Raw genomic sequence first — 22,458 nt, 5'->3', positions numbered from 1 at the left:
TTATTTATTTTAAAACTCTGCTTAGTCTTTTTGGCTCATCACCCATCCTTTGCTCATGTTTTCAAATTCTTCTATTCTTTAAATACTATAATCATTTAAATATTTAAACACAAACTTTAAAATATTTTATATTATACATTTAATAATCCCAATATCTGCTTCTGCTTGGTCATGGTGGCTATATCCTCATATATTTTAAAATTTTGGATGCAAGCTCATGTTGGTAGAATTATTATTCCCTAAGCTTCTGAAATACAATGTAACAGTTTTTTATTTTGTCTCAAACAATTTATTTTTAACCTACCAGGCCTTGGGGTCCTTTATGCAAGGAATACCTCTGGCGCTTTTGCATTCTTTTGCATTTCTTTTTAAACATTTTTCTTAAATTTCATTATTTTTTAAAATTGTTTTCTTTTTTGTTTGCATTTATTTATAGAATAGAGATAAGGTCTCGCTGTGTTGCCCAGGCTAGTCTCAAACACCTGATCTAGTGATCTGCCCACTTCGGCCTCCCAAAGTGCTGGGTTTACACGCATGAGCCACCACAACCGGCCCACATGCAGCTTTAAATTGGTTACTTTAGTGTCTCATTCTTAAGAAAGCCATGGATGGCCACACATTTGCCCAAATATACAATATGACAAACAGAGATCTTAAAAGAGATCTCAGAAGTAGTATAGACAATTCAAGAAAAAAATTTAAAACATATTCTCAGTTTTAAGAGACGATATTATCTCCATGAGAGAAAAACAGAGTGTTTTGCAAAAACTAAAGAACAAAAATGAACTTTTAAAAATTAAAAATATGACATCAAATGTAAATTTTTCAGTTGTAAAAATTTCCTAGAAAGTGGAAAAAAAGACAGGGAAACCACAGACAAAAAAAAATCACAGGATTAATCTAAGAGGTTTAATTACCAAGAGAAAACACTAAAAATGGAGATGAGAAAATTATCAAATAAATAAGTCAAGGAAATGTATTGGATCTGAAACAAATAAGCTTTCAAAGTGAAAGTGCCAAACAATATCCACCAAAAAGAATGAAAGATACCCTAGTAAGATACACTACTGTGAAATTTCAGAATACCAGGGAAAAAAAGATAAAATCTTAAAAGTTTTTAGAGATCTAGCAGATCTAACAGATCATGATCAAATACTAAAAATCAAGGGAGACACAGAATTCTTGACTGTAATACTGAGGCTAAATAATAATTACACAATTCAAAATTAATGAAAGTAATTTGCAACCTATTAGGTTGGTGCAAAAGTTATCGTGGTTTTTGCAATAGAAAGTAATAGCAAAACCACTATTACTTTTGCAGCAACCTAATAGAATTCTATACCCCAGGTATGATAGTAGAATATACATATTTTCAGACATATATCATCTCTAAAACTTTATTTCATTCACCCTTTTCTCAGCATGAAAATGGAGGATATGATTCACCAACACGAGGAAGTAAAGCAAGAAGATAGAGTGATCTAAGACTTAAGTGATCCAATGTAGAAGAGAGTTCTCAAGACGACAGTAAAACAAAGTCTCAAGATGAAAGCTGTGTAGCAAGTATTTAAATTGGAGCAGAAAGATGTAAGGCCCTAGAAAGGATGTTTCTAATGGGGAAGAAATGTGGACTAACAGATAACCAAGCATACCTGCTTACACAGTTGTTTTAGAGTCCTTCTGGAGCTTTTGGGGATAAATAATAGGTATGCAGAAAACTAAGCAAAACAAAACAAAGAGGTATTTAGTGGCCCTAAGGGGAGGAAAGGTATTAAAAAGGAAATATAATCACAGTACAGAACATGGTTCATCTATGGACAATCTTTATAGTTATAATAAACACTAGATTATTGATTTAACATAATTATTTGGGAGAATGAGAATAGGAGTGTGGTGGTTTAAAAGTTAAATCCAACCTTCTTTCATGTAGTGAGTCAAAAATTTCTGAAAATTAGAAACCAATAAATGAAAAGTCTCTTGGGTTCTTATAATCTTATTTTGTTGTTGTTGTTATTATTATTATTATTATTATTATTATTTTTTTTTTTTTTTTTTTGAGACGGAGTCTCGCTCTATCGCCGGGGCTGGAGTGCAGTGGCCGGATCTCAGCTCACTGCAAGCTCCGCCTCCCGGGTTCCCGCCATTCTCCTGCCTCAGCCTCCGGAGTAGCTGGGACTACAGGCGCCCGCCACCTCGCCCAGCTAGTTTTTTGTATTTTTTAGTAGAGACGGGGTTTCGCCGTGTTAGTCAGGATGGTCTCGATCTCCTGACCTCGTGATCCGCCCGTCTCGGCCTCCCAAAGTGCTGGGATTACAGGCTTGAGCCACCGCGCCCGGCCTGTTATTATTATTATTATTTTGAGATGGAGTCTTGCTCTGTCACCCAGGCTGGAGTGCAGCGGTGTGATCTCGGCTCACTGCAACCTCCGCCTCTGGGGTTCAAGCAGAGCCTCAGCCTCAGTCTCCGAAGTAGCTGGGATTACAGGCATCTGCCACCGCACCCAGCTAATTTTTGTATTTTTAATAGAGATAGGGTTTCACTATGTTGGTCAGGCTGGTCTTGAACTCCTGAGTTCAGGTGACCCGCTTGCCTCGGCCTCCCCAAAGTGCTGGGATTACAGGCATGAGCTACTGCACACAGCTAACTTCTTAAAATCTTGTTATTTACCTCACCTTGCCCTTTCACTCCTGTCATCATACTGTCATACCAGAAACTATAATCCTTTCACAATCTCAACTGTCTGCATACTTCTCTCTGAACATTATCTCCTAACATTCTAGTTCACTCTAATACCTCAACATCCACTGATACAACAATCCCACTGTTAGTCCCAATCCATGAATCCTACCACCTTTTCACTTGTCCTAACTGCTTTGATACTCTCTTCCCTCCTTTCCCAGTGATTCGTCAACATTTTCTATAGCTCTGCTCTTAACGACACTGAAATCTGTTAAAATTGTTCTAAGTTTTGTTTCTAAGGACAGGGCTCTTCTCTGTTTCTAATATTGATAAAGAACTTTTACTATTATGTTAGTAAAGTTACTCTAAAGGAAAGGTGCAAAAAGTTAAGTAACATTTTGTCTTTTATTTCAATCTCTCATGGGAGTTTAAGCTTTTTATAACAGGAAGGCTGAGGGAATTCAGGGAAAATGAAAAATTGCATAGCTACAAGAAAATATAAAAGAGTAACCCGACAGAATAGAAAGAACACAGAGCTGGTAGTCAGTAGACTTCATTAAAAATCCTGGATTAGGCCAGGCACGGTCTCAAGAGTGTAATTGGATTAGGCCAGGCTCAAGAGTGTAATCCCAGCACTTTGGGAGGCCAAAGTGGGCAGATCACCTGAGGTCAGGAGTTCAAGACCAACCCGACCAACATGGAGAAACCCCATTTCTCCTAAAAATACAAAATTAGACAGGAGTGGTGCATGCCTGTAATCCCAGCTACTCGGGAGGCTGAGGCAGGAGAAGCGCTTGAACCTGGGACGCAGAGGTAGAGATGAGCCGAGATTGCGTCATTGCACTCCAGCCTGGGCAACAAGAGCAAAACTCCATTTCTACAATGAGGAAAAAAAAAAAAATCCTGGATTATACCCTGGACTAGTTATTTAGCCTGAGGGCCAAAATTTCCTTAGTTTGTAAAATGGAGCTAAATTATACCAACAATTTAAAAATGTTTTTTCTAATAGCAAAATCCAAATGATATTTTACATAAAACCCCAAAACAACAACAAAAAAGACTGTGTTGCCTCTTGAGACAACTCTGCAGAACACTGAAGCTCCACAGAACATAATTTGAATTTTTCTAGATCATTCTAGATCTAGATCATTTCTAGAACTATCCTACAAGTCTAAAAAAAACTACGAATTTTTTATCTCGAAACATTACAGACAACTTAGTTCTGGAATGCCATAGAAGACAAAGTTGACATATGAGACAAAATGCTGGAAACAAACATGTCAGTTTAAAGCAATATTTCCTATAAATTTTTTCTTCTTTTTTTACTACGGCCGCTTGAAATGTTTCTATTGGTACATGTTTTTATAAACATTTTCTATAAATAGTCTATAAATATAAGGGATAAAAGAATAGAAAGCACATGAAAATGTAAAATATCCTATGTAAACAGAAGGAGCTATTTTAATAGGGAATGTGGTCTCTGCCAAGGAAAAGTTTATAATCAAATTAGGGGTAAGAAACAGCCTATCAAGAACCTAGAGGATCTGCTTAACATGCACAGTGTCTTCCAAGTTTTAAAAGGAGCATTACTCCAAAGTGAGAAAAATGCCTGATGCCATTGAGGCGAAAAACATTTTTAGGTGAACAATACAATGGTAGGTAAAGAACAAACAATAGTTATCACAGTCTTTTATTGTTCTAAGCTTGTAGTTTAGGAATTTAAAACCATATTATCTATTCCAGGCACTCATCATCTTCTGCTGTCTCCTCCTCTGTGCTACTGTTATCTTTCTATCTCATTCAAATCATCAGACAGAAAAAGAGCAACCATTTAAAAGTTAAGACACTGAAGGTCTAGTACCAGTCCTGAAATTTATTGGTATGTAACTAACCTGGATCTTGGTTTCCTCAACTACAAAATAATGGTAAGATTCTGAATTACTTGTAATTTATCTTTTCAATATAAAACTTTATTAACAATAACCTTTTCATAAGAAAAATCTCCTAGTCATTTTCCTTCTAATAACAATTCTTTAAGTTTCCTTTTTATATTACTCGATAATTACCTTAAATAGGCTCTGAAATGAAAGAAAATGACATTAGTTAGTTAGTTCAACCAGTTAGTTCTCCATTCTCAAATCCCCTTTCATTATATTCAAATTCACAGCCATACTTCAAACCCTAGGCTCAAAGAAAGAATACCCCTGAATGGCTTAAATGTACCAGGCAATGCAAGGTATTTTACATACAGTACCCTGGTTTTTCATTGTAACAGTTCTGTGAGTATTATTACATTCTTAACTCCACTTTAGAGTTGGTAAAACATTGAATGCTTTTAAAATGTTTTGGGGATTACTGTTCTAGCCACTACTTTTAAAATTGGGAAATAATTAAAATTTAATGCTTTCCCAGTTTTAAAAGTAGAGCCTTAGAATAGTAAACATTTTCCCCAAACATTTTCACAGCATACATCGTTAAGCATTGTAAATTTGCTTTCATTAACATAATTAATTTTTAGAATAACATATACCATCAACCTAAATACCAAATAATAAAAAAGTTTAGTATCTTTTATTTAGTTTTTAGATAAAATTACGATTACGTAATTTTCCTCTCACAATCCAATGAATGGATTTGAATTTAAAAGTTATCACTATGCATTTAAATCTACTGTGGACCAAGTTAACCTCTGTTGGGTTCTATGGCCACAGACTGAATTCTAGTTATTCAAATTATTCTTGAAAGACACTGAAACACATAGAAGGCTGGGTGACCAAGCCTAATAGCTCATTTCAAATATAGCTTGAGTAAGATATCCTACACATGGTGAGCCAGAAGAATCGCCTTAGTTGTTAGACAGCGCATTATTAAGATCACCTATATGCTTCAATATTACACCTTACTGATCTTTCAGGTTGCTATGAATGAAACATTTTCAAATTACTACACAAATGAAAGATCCTACAGCTGATATTCATCTCTATATTAAGGTAGACTTTATAACTCATTGAATAAGAAATATAAAAAACAACTTAAGTTCCATTTTTATTCTTGTTAAGAATACAACTTGTTGAAACCTTCTAAAAAATATAACTCACATTTAAAATGAATTATAATATAATTAATATTCAAGTAAAAATGTTAATCCTCTTACCCTGTCTAGTTCCAGTGTAAACTTCTGGTCCCATGACTGATTGGAAATTGGCTTCCAGCTAGTTTGGCCAACCACAGTATTATCAAGCTTCAAAACAGCACAGACATCATCTGTAATTAAAATTTACAAACTTGCTTAAAAACTTAAAACCTTTATAAAAAACAGAAGTACTGCTGTTTAATTAGGCATAAAAGTCTTAAGACCCTTTGAAAATAAAGTTTTTCATAATCAATATTAAAACGTTTGAATCTTAAATGGCTAGTTTTATATATACCTACACTCCTACTAGACACTCTCAAATTGTTTGTGTTTGACAAAAACACAAATAGTGACTGCTATCTCTTTTGTTTACATTGGCATGTGACTGAAAGAACAGATAAATAGTTGTTTGCCACACTGTGTTTGTGTGAATATCAATCAGTTTTTCTTTCTCTATCTGATATTTACAGAGCTTGCTGCCTTAAACAATTCTTTATTTTCACATTTTTCTTAAAGCCTCTCTCTATACACAGGAAAGCACAGGCAAATTCACTTTTGTATTCTACGGTAGGTTGAACTGTCACATGCTTTTCCCCTGTTATATATCTATATGTAGTTTATGCTTATACTTCAGAATTTCTCCCCAGTGCTTTCCAAATCTCTTGCGTTTTACTCTCCTCGAACGACACCCCTACCATCCCCCATCTCAGTGGACTACCAGGCTATTATCTCAGTAAACACATCTGGATCAGCAGTTAGATTACCAAAATTTCAATGTTACTATTAAGGTGTCACTAAACCATTAAAAGAATCAAGGCTGGAGATGGTGGCTCACACCTATAATCCCAGCACTTTGGGAGGCTGAGGGAGAAGGAAAGCTAGAGTCCCTGAGTTTGAGACCAGCCTGGGAAACATAGTGAGACCCTGTCTCTAAAACAAAAAAATAGCCAGGCATGGTGGCACGTGTCTATAGTCCCAGCTACTTAGGATGCTGAGGTAGGAGGATCACTTAAGCCCAGGACGTTGAGGCTGCAGTGAGACATGATTGTATCACTGCACCTAGCCTGGGCAACAGCAAAACGCTGTATCAAAAAATAAAGAAAAATAAAGGAATCAAGATATGATTCTACAAGAAGGACCAGTCTCATAGCTTCTGTACACCTTCAGTTTGGCATAAGAGTGATGCTCAGTAGTTCATTCTTCCAAAAGAACTGATGTTATTTGTCATTCAGTTTTCTAATGTATTTTTAACAAAATAGAATTTGTTGCCTTTTTGCTTCCTGTCATCAAAGGTTTTAATATTTTAAAATTAAATTATAAAAACCATAATTTTAAAGTGTTTTGTCCAACTTGAACACTTCATATTCTTCTCTATCCCCATTCAGAAATCCCTTCTATAAGCACTTTAGTTTGTTACACGATTTTTAAAAATCTGGTTACTGAACTGGACAAGTCATCGGTTTTTAGAAGATTTCGACTACTTCCGCTTTTACTTTTACTCGTTCTGCTCATGAAAGATGATCTGGTTTCACTTGGACTCCAACCAGGCAGTGCAACTGATGCTGCTTTTGACCGTCCAGGGACATTCTCTAGGATATCTTGGCAGCCCATAAGACGAACTTCCAAAGTACCTGTTAGCATACATAAATATCAAATAAGAACATCAATCCTTAATCCATGGAATGCTTAATCTAAATCTGTTACCTATTCAAAAAAAGAAAAAAAAAAATCTGGTAACAAAAACTCTTCTCCCAGAGGATTTGTGAGGTCCCAGAGGATTTGTGAGGTAGTTATCATCTTTCCTATTTTAATTAGAGAAACCATTACAAATTCCTTAGACAATTAGAAGAAATTTTATAGAAAAGAACAGCACCTTCTGGCTGTGCACAGTAGCTCTCTTGCCTATAATCCTAGCACTTCGGGAGGCCGAAGTGGGTGGACTGCCTGAATTTAGGAGTTTGAGACCAGCCTGGGCAACATGGTTAAGACTCTGTCTCTACTAAAAATACAAAAAATAGCTGGATGCGGCAGTGTGCGCCTGTAGTCCCAGCTACCCGGAAGGCTGAGGCATGAGAAGTGTTTGAACCCAGGAGGCAGAGGTTGCAGTGAGCCGAGATTGCGCCACTGTATTCCACCAAGACTCTCTCTCCAAAAAAAAAAAAAAAAAAAAAAAAAGGAACAGCATCTCCCAAAAGCTGTCTGTCTGTAGGGCATAAAACAAAACAAGTTACATAAACTATGTTGGTAGAGGTATGGGAGGAGAAACATAAAGCTAAATAATATGCCATTAAAATGGCACATGAAAATTGGAAATAAGGAAGTCTCACTATGTGAAAAGGAACTACGTTTAATAGTTAACATAGTTAACACAGAAAAGAACTTTACAAGGTTTTTGATTAACTAAATAAATTTGTGTTCTATTTGATGTAAAATGACATTATCTTTCCATTTTGTTAGTTTAATTAGCCAAAAAATTATGGGTTGTAATTAAGCATAAAATAACTTCAATCGGCCGGGTGTGGTGGCTCAAGCCTGTAATCCCAGCACTTTGGGAGGCCGAGACGGGCGGATCACGAGGTCAGGAGATCGAGACCATCCTGGCTAACACGGTGAAACCCCGTCTCTACTAAAAATACAAAAACTAGCTGGGCGAGGTGGCGGGCGCCTGTAGTCCCAGCTACTCGGGAGGCTGAGGCAGGAGAATGGCGTAAACCCGGGAGGCGGAGCTTGCAGTGAGCTGAGATCTGGCCACTGCACTCCAGTCCGGGCGACAGAGCGAGACTCCGCCTCAAAAAAAAAAAAAAAAAAAAAAAAAAATAACTTCAATCTACTAGGCAAAAAAATACTAAAGATGTTCAAAATGAAAACGCAGAACTATGTTAGGTCCTCTGGATATATGGCTTTGTCATTATTTGGGCTAGACACAATATACTAGAATTTAAATAATGCTTCAGTATTAACATTTTAGATACTGTACACTAAATAACATTTTAGGAGGAGTATTTCTGGTAAAAGTTGTTCCATTAATTTAAATAACTACTTAATTTTACTTAAAGTTTTAAATTGTTTTTAATAATACTGAAGTACTTATATATTTCTGTCCAGGTAAGTAACAAAGCTTCCCAATCCAAAATACCAAAAAAAAAAAAAATCAGACAAAATATATGAAAAAAAGGGTTAAAGACACTGGACATCAGGCAATGAAGAATAGTGATCCCTGAGAGACAGGAAACAAATGAGATAAGCCCAAAGATTGCTCCAGCTTACTGTCTTAAGTTTCTAGGACACAGCGCAGAGAGGGGGGAAACTCAGGGGAGCCAAGTTGAAGAAACAGAAATGAGAGTACAAGGAAACCAAAGCAGCTAGAGTCCACAAGGCAGAATAAAGGAGAGAGCTGTTCATAGAAAGAACTCCTGAGATGGTCAGAGGGTTTTCAAGTATTCATCAAAGTACTAATCAGTTGGCCGGGCGCGGTGGCTCATGCCTGTAATCCCAGCACTTTGGGAGGCTGAGGCGGGCGGATCATGAGGTCAGGAGATCGAGACCATCCTGGCTAACACGGTGAAACTCTGTCTCTACTAAAAACACAAAATATTAGCTGGGTGTGGTGGTGTGTGCCTGTAGGCCCAGCTACTTGGAGGCTGAGGCAGGAGAATGGTGTGAACCCGGGAGGCGGAGCTTGCAGTGAGCCGAGATGCGCCACTGCACTCCAGCCTGGGCGACAAAGCGAGACTCCGTCTCAAAAAAAAAAAAGTACTAATCAGCACCTGCCTATGAAGAAAATATCTGAGGCAGGGTAAAGAACCAACTGAAAAAGTTAGAAAGAACAATACTCAGTGCATAAAGGCAGGAATAGTGTTTGCTACCACCAACCAGGCTTGAAAATCTCAACTCATGAGGTACTGAAGAAAATCTCCAAAAGAGTCTTGCCCCAGCAGTAGAGAATAATTACCCCTAAACTAAATGATTTCACATAACAAATCTTTAAAGCAGTACCCAAAAGGGCCATATTGTTTCCAAGTAACTGTGTCCTAGTACAAAGCTCAAGAATATTTATAGAAATACAAAAATATTCAGCATCTAACAAGGGAAAATTCAAAATGTCTGCCATTTACTAAAAGATTACCAGCTGTATTTGTTTTCTATGGTTGCGCTACAAATTATTACAAGCTTAGTGGCTTAACTGACATAAATGTTAGGATTAAAAGGCAAGGACATCAAAACAGTCAATCCACTGAAAATGTGGCACAGACACATGGAAGAAATGAAAAAGACCTAAACCAAATTTCTAGTGATTAAAAAATGGCAATATCTGAGATTAAAAAAAAATACACTGGATGGGACTGCAGGCAGATTAAACATTGCAAAAGAAAAAGTATTGTTCTTGAAGACATAGCAAAGAAATGATCAAAAATAGAAGACACTAAGGAAAGATGGGAATAAAAAAAGAACAGAGCGTATATTAACTGTGAGTTTAATTTCAAGTGGCCATATATATGTAATTGAAATTTCTCATGAAGAGAGAGCAGAAAGAATTGGAGACACAAAATGTATTAGAAGAAAAAAAAAAAGGCCATGAATTCTCCACATTTGATGAAAACTATAAACCCAAGAAGTATCTAAGAAGTTCAGTGAACACTAAACAAAAGAAACAGAAGCAAGCCATACTAAAGCACACCATAATCCAATTTCTCCAAACCAGTCGTGAACAAAAAACACTGAAAGTAGCCAGAAAAAATCATGTTACATAGAGAGGAACAAAGATTAAGATGGCAGGAGATCTCTTATGCAAAACAATGAAAGCAAGACCATACACTTAACACATGTATAGTTTCTGTATGTCAATTATTCCTCAATAAAACTGCCCTATAAACTGGATACTGATGATGGTGAAATAGGCATATATATTTACTATAAAAAAATACTTTGTATATTTAAAATGAGTGAATTCTATGGTATGTAAACTATATCTCAATAAGGCTATTAACATTGGGAGGTGGAGTGTCAATAGTGTTTTGTTAGACTGTGGAAATCTTATCTTATTCTATAGTGATAACACATTAAGTAGAATATCATTTTGAGTTCAAAAAATTTGTTGTGTTTCTTGTTTTGTTGTTGTTAAACTGGCAAATTTAGCTAATTTCCACTGCAAATGCTCAGCTGTAAAATGCATCCTGGGGAAACTGAAAACATCTGGCTACTACTTCAAACTATGGTAGCTTATTAAATATTTTAGTAATTTCAATATATCAGAACATGACAATGCTCAACACCTGCTTTCATTTAGGAAAAAAAATCTAGAGGGAGATCTTTATTAAACATCTAGAAGTTTCTTTATGAGGTGACAAATTGCATATACACACATTAGAAATAGTTTAAAACTACATTCATAAAGCACAATATGAAATTTTTAAAACAAGCAAATCCAAGAAGTAAATGTTGGTATTCAGAAGTATTAACTATGAATTGCATTAGAACAAGTAAATGCTTTAACATTTTTCTTTCAGCTTTCTGGAAAACTATTTTATACCTATTTCACTAATTTAGTATTTCATCATGGTATGATTAGGCAACTTTTTAAAAATTCTGTAGAAATATCCTCTTATAAAAACTAGTGAATTTCTCAAAACGTGAAGCCAAAAAAAAAAAAAAAAAAAATCAACTTTACCTTATTTGAAGTAGCAACAAATTTGCAAATTTCAGTAGTATAATCATGCAACCACAAAAGAAACCGGAGTATGAGATGAACCACAAATAACAGCATGCAGTGAAAACTTCAGAACAGCAAATGCTCTTACTATTCATCCATGTTCATCTTTCGTCATGTGTAGTCTTCTGTTAATGTCAATACTACTTCTCTCCCTAGTTACTTAAAATTTAGTTTATGGTCCAGTAGAAGCTTAAAGAATTTTTTTTTAAATGTCTTAAGAATTGAGCGAGACTCTGTCGCAAAAAAAAAAAAAAAAAAAAAAAAACAACTTCTTTTTTGGTTGGTGACTTATATAACTTTGAGTAAAGTTTAGTAATGGAATGACAAACGGGAAGAAGGAACTGAAAAGAGGGACCAGGAGACTAGGAAAACAATTCCAGTCAGCTCCAGCTGAGTTTCTAAAATGTGACTTTATTACTTTTCTAAAATATGGTTAATTTCCAAATATTTGACAACCATATTTTAATCAATGGATCATTCAGAAGTGCTTGAGTATCAACAATGTGTTCAGCATTGAGCCAAAAGGTGGTGAAACTTAGTAGACAATAAGTACAGTCCTTGCCTGAAGTATAGTCCCTGCCTAATTGTCAGATACTATTTACCAAATACTTGTCGAATGTATCAAATATCCCGGTGCTGGAGGCGAGGATATTATGTAGGTAGACGACAAGGTCTTTGTTCTTTACAGGTCTATATTCCAGTTTTGATTTAAAAATACATATAAGAAGATGAATACTAAGGTAAAGACATTTAAGCAGTGTAGAGGAGGCACCGGGCACAAACCAGTTTATGACAGAAGATTCATGGTAGGAGTTACACAGATATGACTGGAAAGATAAATAGGTATCAAATATGAAAGAATTAGATCAGAGGTTCCCAAGCTTTCTCAGTTCATGGTGCCCTAATGTTTTAAACTATTTTTTAACTGTGTCCCTAGGCCAAAAGATATATCTAATAGTTCTGTTTATTAAACAGGTCCAAACATAGGATATGATTGCTTTCCTAACAAATTAATAGCTATTTGAAAAAAAATACATATAACTAAAAGAACAAGCATTTTCATTTCATTCTTAAGCAAGATTACTTCCTTTTGGAAACTGTATAACTTCTAAAGCTTTGGAATCAGTTTGGAAACTACCACACTGATTTCCTATTCCACACTGATTTCACACAGCACTTTAAAAAAAAACAAAATCACAGCAATCGAGGAAAACCCAGCTTCATAAATACAAGACACCATTGAAAGGAATGTAGCTCCACCTAACGCTGACACTGTAACTACCTTGAGCTCGTAGTCTGAATGGTGACTATAGGAAGTGCAGTTAATACTGTGCTTCCCTCAAAAACTTAAAATTTCCTAATGTGGCCCTGTGAATTCACTTTGGTATCCCAGATTGCCTCAGATTTAAGCACTCAATTTGTGAACTGCACCTTTAGACTGATCCTAATTAGTGGCAACAGCGAAATTTAACTGTAAATTTGTCCTTCGTGTTTTGATGTATAAGTTTGACACAGAATAAAACTGAATAATTAGATACTCTTAACAACCAGAATGTGATAGTATGCTATGCAATATTGAAGAACACTTTCATAACTTCAAAATTTTTAAGGTTTGTTGACATTAATATTCATAAGAAATTTAAAGGATTCTGGAAAGTCATGTAACAAAAATATGTCATATTCACATGGCCCATAAAAAAGAAGCCTTCGCCGGGCGCGGTGGCTCAAGCCTGTAATCCCAGCACTTTGGGAGGCCGAGGCGGGCGGATCACAAGGTCAGGAGATCAAGACCATCCTGGCTAACACGGTGAAACCCTGTCTCTACTAAAAACTACAAAAAAACTAGCCGGGCGAGGTGGCGGGCGCCTGTAGTCCCAGCTACTCGGGAGGCTGAGGCAGGAGAATGGCGTGAGCCTGGGAAGCAGAGCTTGCAGTGAGCTGAGATCCGGCCACTGCACTCCAGCCTGGGTGACAGAGCGAGACTCCGTCACCAAAAAAAAAAAAAAAAAAAAAAAAAGAAGCCTTTGTGGGTGATGTCAGAGAAAATGATGGAGTAAGAAAGTCCTCATGTGGTACAGATCAGATCACATAGCATCTAGTATTTAAGATGGACATAATTGCAGAATAAAGTATATTCCTTTAATAAATCTGGCCTTGTGAAATTGTTTTTTAAAAAGATATATGTAATGAATCCTAAAAAAAAAAAAGTACAAAGACAGTCTCTTTACAGAAATAGAAAAAGAAACTGACAGAAACTTTCAGAATTGAGTTTATCAGAACTCTGGAAAACATTCAAAGGTTTACCACAAATAAGCACATGTTTAATCAAAATCCAAAAAGCAAGGGACACTCCGGAGAGCTCTGTGGAGTTTTCACTTACCTTTGCCTCATCCCTCTCTTAACTCCCAATAGCTTGGGGGCAGTATTGAAGATGGCAGCCTGCTGTAAGGAGGGAGCAGAGATCTTTTTCTCAAATAATTGTGGTCACCTGCTTTGACTTGTCTGAGGGCTCCTTAAAATACTAACACCAACAGCTTGCCATTATTTCACATAACTAGAAAATCATTGGCTGGGCGTGGTGGCTCATGCCTGTAATCCCAGCACTTCAGGGGGCCGAGGCGGGTGGATCACGAGGTCAGGAGATCGAGACCATCCTGGCTAACAAGGTGAAACCCCATCTCTACTAAAAATACAAAAAATTAGCCAGGCATGGTGGTGGGCACCTGTAGTCTCAGCTACTGTGGAGGCTGAGGTAGGAGAATGGCGTGAACCCGGGAGGCGGAGCTTGCAGTGAGCTGAGATCGTGCCACTGCACTCCAGCCTAGGCAGCAGAGCGAGACTTTGTCTCAATAAAAAAAGAAAGAAAATCTTTGAAGGCAGACTAACAGCTAAGTGGAGGGCATTTGTCAAAAACAATGGAAGGCAAATGAACCAGTCTCTGCAAACTAAGGAAAAAAGATCAGTTGGGGTAAACAATAGAAAAGCCAAAGAATCTGGGAGCAACAGCTAGCAGAGGAAATGCTTTGGAGAATAAAAGACTTTGCAATGCTTGTACATATTATTGGGAAACTAGAAGGCTAGGTGCAAGCAAGAGGCATCCTCGGAAGAGATCTGAGAACACCCTAAGCTCTTACCTATGATTCACTCTCAAGCTCTGCACAAAGCAAATGCAGAGTTGTACAGTGTCTGAGTGAGTGCTCAAGCACAGGGCCCAGCTGCAAAGACTGGGCAATCTTTTCTTCTGCAGGAATTAAAGGAAATGTCTGTTGAAACACCTGATGACCACTACACAGTAAGCCAAAAAGTATCTGAGACAGGTCTCAATTTAGAAGTTTATTTTGCCAAGATTGAGGACATACATGACACAGTCTCAGTAGGTCCTGACAACACGTGCCCAAGGTGGTCGGGTTACAGCTTGGTTTTATACATTTTAGGGAGACATAAGGCATCTATCAATACATGTAAAATGTACATTAGCTGGGTCCAGAAAAGACGGACAACTCAAAGTGGGGATTTTCAGGTCACAGGTGGACTCAAAGATTTTCTGATTGGCAATTGATAGAAAGACTTTATCTAAAGACCTGGAATCAATACAAGGGAGTATTGCAAGAGTGTCGTTAAGATAAGGGGTTGTGGAGACCCAGGCTCTCATTTTGTAGATGAAACCTCCAGACAGCAGGCTTCAGAAAGAAGAGACTGTAAATGTTTCTTATCTACTGAAAAAGTCTGTTCTGTCAGTCCTAAGGTCTCTGTTTTGATGTTAATGCTGGTCTGCTATGCCTGAATTCCAAAGGGAGGAAGGCATAATGAGGCATGTCCAACCACCCATTCCCAGCATGACCTGAACTAATGTTTCAGGTTTACTTTAGAATGCCTTTGGCTGAGAGAAGGGGTCTATGCGTTCGGTTGGGTGGCTTAGAATTTTATTTTGGTTTACAATGTATTAATGAAATAGACACCTCAGGGATAATACATGAGAAAGAATACAGTCTCTACAAAACAGACTATAAAAGTTGCTAAGCAAACAAGTACATTCAACATATAGCAGAAAAACGAAATCTTTGGGAGTAGAATCTGATTTGTGAGTAAGTATACCAGGGAAAGGAAGTACTTGAATTATGAAGCAAGCACAGTAACAGAATATGGTCAGTTCACAGAAAAAAGAAATTAACAGAAACTGTCCCTGGGGAAGCCAAGATGTTGGACTTACTAAATTAAGTTGTTCAAAAATCTAAAAGAAACCACGGACAAATGCTAGGGGAAACAAGAAAAGTGATGTGTCAACAAGTAAGAGAACATCAATACAGAAAAAAAAATTATAAAAAAGAACCAAACAGAAATTCTGGAATTGAAAAGTATAATAACAAAAATGAAAAAATTTACTAGAGAGGTTCCATACAAGATTTGAGCAGGCAGAAGAAAAAGTGAGCCAACTTCAAGGCAGATCAATTGAACTTGTCTAGTCTTAAGAGCAGAAAGAAAAAATAATGAAGAAAATCAGAGTCTAAGAGAAATACCATAAAGCACACCAATGTAGGCAAAAATCAAAATCTCAGAAGGAGAAGAAAGAATATTTGAAGAAATGATTGGAAACTTCCCAAATCTGAAGACAGACACGAACCCACACATCAAGCTCAAAGAATCTAAGCAGAATTCAAAAACATCCACTTTAAGACACATTATAATTAAACTGTGAAAAAACAAAGAAAATCTTGAAAGCAACAACACAAAAATAATTCATCACTTACAAGGGATCCTCAGTAACATTAACGGTTGATTTCTCATCACAAAGCATAAAGGCCTGGAGGGAGCAGGAGGACTTTTTTTGTTTGAGACGGAGTCTCACTCTGTCACCCAGGCTGGAATGCAGTGGCACGACCCGGCTCACTGCAACCTCCACCTCCCGAGTTCAAACGATTCTCCTCCCTCAGCCTCCTGTGTAGCTGGGATTACAGGCATACGCCATTATGCCTGGCTAATTTTTGCATTCTTACTATAGATGGAGTTTCACCATGCTGGCCAGGCTAGTCTCAAACTCCTGACCTCAAGTGATCCACCGGTCTCGGCCTCCCAAAGTGCTGGGATTATAGGTGTTGAGCCACTGTGCTCAGTTGGACATTTTTTTAAGTGCTGGAAAAAAACCAAAATTGCCAGCCAAGAATTCTATATATATAGCAAACTATCATTCAAAAAAGAAAAAAAATAAAAAGGTTCCTAGGTAACAAAAGCTAAGGGAGGTAGACACTAGGAGACCCGCCCATAAGAAATGCTAAAAAAGCCTTTATTGAAATGAAGGATGTGGGAGGCGAAGGCAGGGGTCAGGAAGGGAAGGGAGGGAGGCAGGGAGGGAAGGAGGGATGGAGGGGAAAAAGGGAGGGAGAAAGGAAGAAAGGAAGACAAATGCAGGTAAAATTAACTACATAAGTAAATATAGAAGCCAGTATTTTTTTTTTTTTTTTTTTTTGAGATGGAGTCTTGCTCTGCCGCCCAGGCTGGAGTGCAGTGGCGCGATCTTGACTTACTGCAAGCTCCGTCTCCTGGGTTCACGCCATTCTCCTGCCTCAGCCTCCGGAGTAGCTAGGACTACAGGCGCCCGCCACCATGCCTGGCTAATTTTTCTTTTTTTGTATTTTTAGTAGAGATGGGGTTTCACCGTGTTAACCAGGATGGTCTCGATCTCCTGACCTCATGATCTGCCCGCCTTGGCCTCCCAAAGTGCTGGGATTACAGATGTGAGCCACCGCATCCAGCCAGAAGCCAGTATTTCTATATTTTAAGTAACTCTTCTTTTTGTTTCCTTTATGATTTAAAAGACTAATGCATAAAACAATATTTATAGCCTATATTAATGGGTATATGGTGCATAAAGACAGTTTGTGACAATATATAACAAGGGCACAGTGAAGGAGTTTTGTAGGCTACTAAAGATAAGATTATAATAAATTTAGGACATTAGTTATAATCACTGGGGTAATCACTAAGAAAATAATAAACCTGCACACAGATGTTTATAACAGCTTTATACATAACTGCCAAAACCTAGAAGCAACCAAGAAGTCCTTCAGTAAATGAAAGAATAAATTATGGCACATACACACAATAGAATATTATTCAGCACAAAACCAAAAATGAGCTATCAAACCATGGAAAGACATGGAGGAAACTTAAATGCATATTACTAAGTGAAAGAAACCAATGCGAAAAGGCTACATACTGTAAGATTCCAACTATATGACCATTCTGGAAAAGGCAAAAACTACAGAGGCAGTAAGGTGAGTGGTTGTGAGGAGTTAAAGATTTAGTGATAAACCAGGCATAGTAGCTCATGCCTGTAATCCCAGTACTTTGGGAGGCCAAGGCGGACAGATTGCTTGAGCCCAGGAGTTGAAGACCAGCCTGGGCAACACAGAGAAACCCCGTCTCTACAAAAAAAATAAACTGAGTGTGGTGGTGTGCACCTGTACTCCCAGTTACTAGGGAGGCTGAGGTAGGAGAAAAAATATATATATTTATCTCAGAAAAGGGAGCAAGAAGAGAATAAGAAAAGTAGAGTAGAAGCTGGGCATAGTGACTCACGCCTGTAATCCCAACACTTTGGGAGTCTGAGGTGGGAAGATTGCTTGAGGTTGGGAGTTTGAGACTAGCCTGAGCAACACGGTGAGACCCTACTCCTAGCAAAAAATTAAAAATTAGCTAGGTGTGGTGGCATGTTCCTGTACTCCTAGCTACTCAGGAGGTTGAGGCAGGAGGACTGCTTGAGCCCAGATGTTTGAGGTTATAGTGAGCTATGATCACACCACTGACAGAGATCCTGTCTCGAAAATAAATAAATAAAAATGGAGTAGAAAAATTCAATTAAAACCAAAAGAAGGTAGTACTAGAACTCAGAGAAAAAAAGATAAACACTTGCAAAAAAACAAAAACAAAAACAAAAAACAAAAAACCTGCAAAATGCCAGAAGCCCTTTTGTTGTATAATAATTTGGCTGGTTTTTGTCCCTGGTTTCTGGAAGACAGCCTCTAAGTCTAAACCTCTGGAATTTCCCCCAGTGATAGGAGTGCCTTTGTTATTCATAGTGGATACCTCAGACCACACCTGATAAGGTGACTCATGGTTGGCCTGTAGACAGTTTCAGGATGGGGGGCTGGCCATGCCAGAAAGAATGATCATATCTTTAGGAGGTGGAGGCTTTGAGCCACATATCAATCAGCCTGACCTCCTGACCTAGGGAGGGGCACAACGCTGGAGACTGAATTCAATCATGTGGCCAATGATTCACTCAATCACACCTATGTAACAAAGCCCCAGTGAAAATTCTGCACACTCAATGCTCAAGTGAACTTCCTGATCAGTGACAGACACTGATGTGTTAGGAGGGTGATATATCCTAAGGACGCATAAGGTTTGTGTTTGAGATCCTCTAAGATCTTCCCCTTTATGTTTATTTTCTTTTCGATGCAGTGAGCCATGAAGATCCTAATTTGTATCCTTTATAATAAAAATGTAATCCTAAGTATAGTGTTTCCCTGAGTTCTATGATTTGTTCCAGCAAATTACTGAGCTGAGATGCTAGTAGAAATTCTGGAATCTGTAGACAGTTGGTCAGGAGTGCACGTGGCCTTGGAAACTCTAAGTTTGCTGCTTGCTTATGAAGTGATGGCAGTTTGTGGGGGACTGTGTTATAAACCTATTAAATTTAACCTACCACTCAGTAATTACCACCAGGATTATTACATCCTATTGGTAATTACTTTAAATGTTTCTCTCTTTCTTTCTTAGAGATGGAGTTTTGCTCGGTCACCCAGGCTGGAGTGCAGTGGTAGAATCACAATTCACTGTAGCCTCAAACTTCTGGGCTCATGTAATTATCCTGCTTCTGCCTCCCAAGAAGCTGGAACTACAGGTGCATGCAACCTCACCTGGATAATTGTCTTAAACTATTAAATTAAACAGCAGACACTGGTCAGATGTGGTGGCTCACACCAGTAATCCCAGCACTTTGGGATGCCAAGACAGGCAGATCACTTGAGGCCAGGAGTTTGAGACCAGTGTGGCCATCATGGTGAAATCCCATCTCTACTAAAAATACAAAAACTAGCCAGGTGCAGTAGCACATGCCTGTAATCCCAGCTACTCGGGAGGCTGAGGCACAAGAATTGCTTGAACCTGGGAGTGGGAGGCTATAACGACAGAGTGAGACTGTCTCAATAAAAATGAATTAAAAAAAAAAAAAAAAGCACAGACTGACAGAATGGAGCTTATAAAACAGGACACAATAATATATAATCTAAAAGAGACTCATTTGAACCCAAAGACAAAACCAAAACAAAGTAGGGGTAGTTGTTCTAAAATCAGACAAAACAGACTTTAAATTAAATATTATTACAGGAGAGAAAGAAGGACATTATAAAGGAGTTAAGGTAAAGGTAAAGGAGTCAATCCATCTAGAAGATATAAAAATTATAAACATACATGACCTAGCAACAGAGCCCACAAATATAGGAAACAAAAATTTACATAACTGAAGGGAGAAACAGAGACGGTTCTACAGAAACAGTTAGACATATTACCATACTTCCAATAATGGACCTATTAGAACATGATCAAAGAAGAAGGAAAGAAAAATAACTATTGGTGAGGGTCTGGAGATACTGAAACCCACTTTATACATTACTGTTAGAAGTATAAAATAATGTAAATGTTGTGAAGAACAGTTTGACAGTTCCTCAAAATCTTAGATATAGCTACCATATGACCTAGCAATTATACTCCTAGGAACCCCCAAATTGAAAACAGATGTTCAAGCAAAAACCTGCACATAAATGTTCATAGCAGCACTACTCACAACAGTCAAAAGGTAGAAAGAACCCATATGCTCTGACAAACAGGTCAATCAAATATGGTATACAGGTTGAGTATTCCATATCTGAAATGCTTGGGACCAGAAGTATCTCAGATTTTGGAATGTTTATATTATATTATACTTACCGATTAAGCATCCCTAATCTGGAAATCTGAAATCCCAAATCCAAAATGCTCCAATGAGAATTTCCTTGGACATGACCTTTGAGCATCATGTTGGGTGCACAAAAAGTTTTGAATTTTGGAATATTCCCACAAGTGGAATACTATTCAGACATTAAAAGTAAGTGAAGTACTCATACATAACATGAATGCACCTTCAAAACAATATGCTAAGTAAAAGAAGCCAGGCAAAAAAGGTCACAAATTATATAATTTCTATCATTGAAATATCTAGAATAAACAAATCTGTAGAGACAGACAATTAGTAGTTGCTGGCAGCTGGGAGGAAGGGGGAATGAGGAGTGACTGCTTAACGGGTATGCGTTTCCTTTTGGAATGATGCAAATGCTTTGAAACTAGGTAGTGGTGATGGTCACACAATATTGCGAATATACTAAATGTTTCCAAATTGAATAACATTAAAATGGTTAATACAACAAGTTTTATTCTATGTGTATCTTATCATAATTGAACAAAATCTATGCACAAGTTTTTCAATTATTAAATCAGAACCAGTTATAGACAAAAATACACACAAAAAACAACGGATATACACTACATACCTGTTAATGCTGCTGGTTTGGATAGTGTACTATATTGATTTTGTGTAGATATCATACTTTGACGTGGACTTAGTGTTGGTGATGCAACAAGTGAAAGTTCTTCAATAATAATACTGCTTTTGGGATGATTCTTGGGGAGTTCATTTAATCTCTGCTCTAATGAATACTTTAAAAGGTCCAACTTCTGACTTGATTCGTTAAATCTTGCTTGAGCCTTGCACAGGGAAAAGACAATTGTTGTCACTTAAATAATCACGTACTTTGAATAATGTATTTATTAAACCAAATAAAAATTTTATTTAGAATTACTTCTGAAAGTGCTTTTCTGTCTGTTACTTTTCCTGAGCCAAGTAATTTCATTACATTCTTTGCACCTTCTGCTACTGCAAACTCTATCTTAAAATGATGCCTTAATTCTTCCATCCGAAGTTCAAGAGGACTTATCACAGGTTTCGCTAGAAGGGAAAAAAAATTTTTTAATTGCACCATTTATTTGACTTTCCAATTTGCAGTGATTAAAATCATGAAAAGAAATGAATTCCCGTAACATTACAATAATTTAGTCCTTACATCAATAAACACTGAAATAAAAGTATTTGATATGATATTGAAATTCAGTTTTTCATTTTTGTCATTATACATCTAAATTACAAATCTGAAAAAAAGATTTTAGAGGTGAAAGATATCCAAATATTGTAACACTGGGAGACTGCAAGTTTCTACTCCTCTTAGCAACTAGCTGTAAAGATTTCTTCTGCAATTAAAAATAAATAAATAAAACAAAACAAAACAAAAAAAAAAAAACAAAAGAAAACAAAGTCATACTCTTAAACAGGTAACAGATTGTTTTAAAAATACAGACTGATTGTAAGTATTTGATAATCTATTTAAATGAAGAGATACATTCTAGATCAATATTTTCTTGAAATATAAGGGCCAAATATCTAAAAGCATCTATCTAAGTGAAGAGTCTAAAACTCAAGATTAAAAAAAAAAAGACAGTAATAATAATGCTTCCTCCCCCTTAACTTTGAACCACTGCCCTGTTCCTACATAAGATTATTTAGCACCATTATGCTCATAAGAAGGAGGACAATTTATTCCATCACCATTATCAAAAGCCAATTCATTAGTCTGGACTGCCTGAAGAATCTGCATTCGTATGACTTCTATTTTTGTCTTGCTATCCTGGAGCAGTTGCTGAGCTGTACCATGGAGTTTCCGATCCTATTAAAAAAAAAGTTTGCAAAATTAAGCAAATAAAGGGGAAAATGAAACATTTTCATATCTTCTAAACAGATCAAGTGATATATCAGCAAGTGAAAAACAGTTAAAAGAATGCTGTTAGT

General features: G+C 37.0%; 1 protein-coding gene across 2 annotated transcripts in view; it reads right to left on the bottom strand.

Moving 5' to 3' along the window:
- PKN2 (protein kinase N2) overlaps positions 1-22,458 on the bottom strand; it is a 163,687-nt gene that overhangs the window by 39,043 nt on the left and 102,186 nt on the right. Inside the window, exons 4-8 of one of the 2 annotated variants that reach the window (XM_010360798.2) lie at positions 22,219-22,336; positions 21,419-21,564; positions 21,110-21,323; positions 7,258-7,443; positions 5,834-5,943 (exon numbers count right to left, since the gene is read on the bottom strand). In XM_010360798.2, the coding sequence (XP_010359100.1) occupies positions 5,834-5,943; positions 7,258-7,443; positions 21,110-21,323; positions 21,419-21,564; positions 22,219-22,336 (774 nt within the window). The remainder of the gene's footprint in view (positions 1-5,833; positions 5,944-7,257; positions 7,444-21,109; positions 21,324-21,418; positions 21,565-22,218; positions 22,337-22,458) is intronic. The other variant, XM_030941799.1, reaches the window with a different exon arrangement.

This window comes from Rhinopithecus roxellana, chromosome 12 (assembly GCF_007565055.1).
Source record: "Rhinopithecus roxellana isolate Shanxi Qingling chromosome 12, ASM756505v1, whole genome shotgun sequence".
NCBI lineage: Eukaryota > Metazoa > Chordata > Mammalia > Primates > Cercopithecidae > Rhinopithecus > Rhinopithecus roxellana.
The sequence above is the reverse complement of the archived record's forward strand: the minus strand, read 5'-3'. Positions and strand labels throughout refer to the sequence as shown.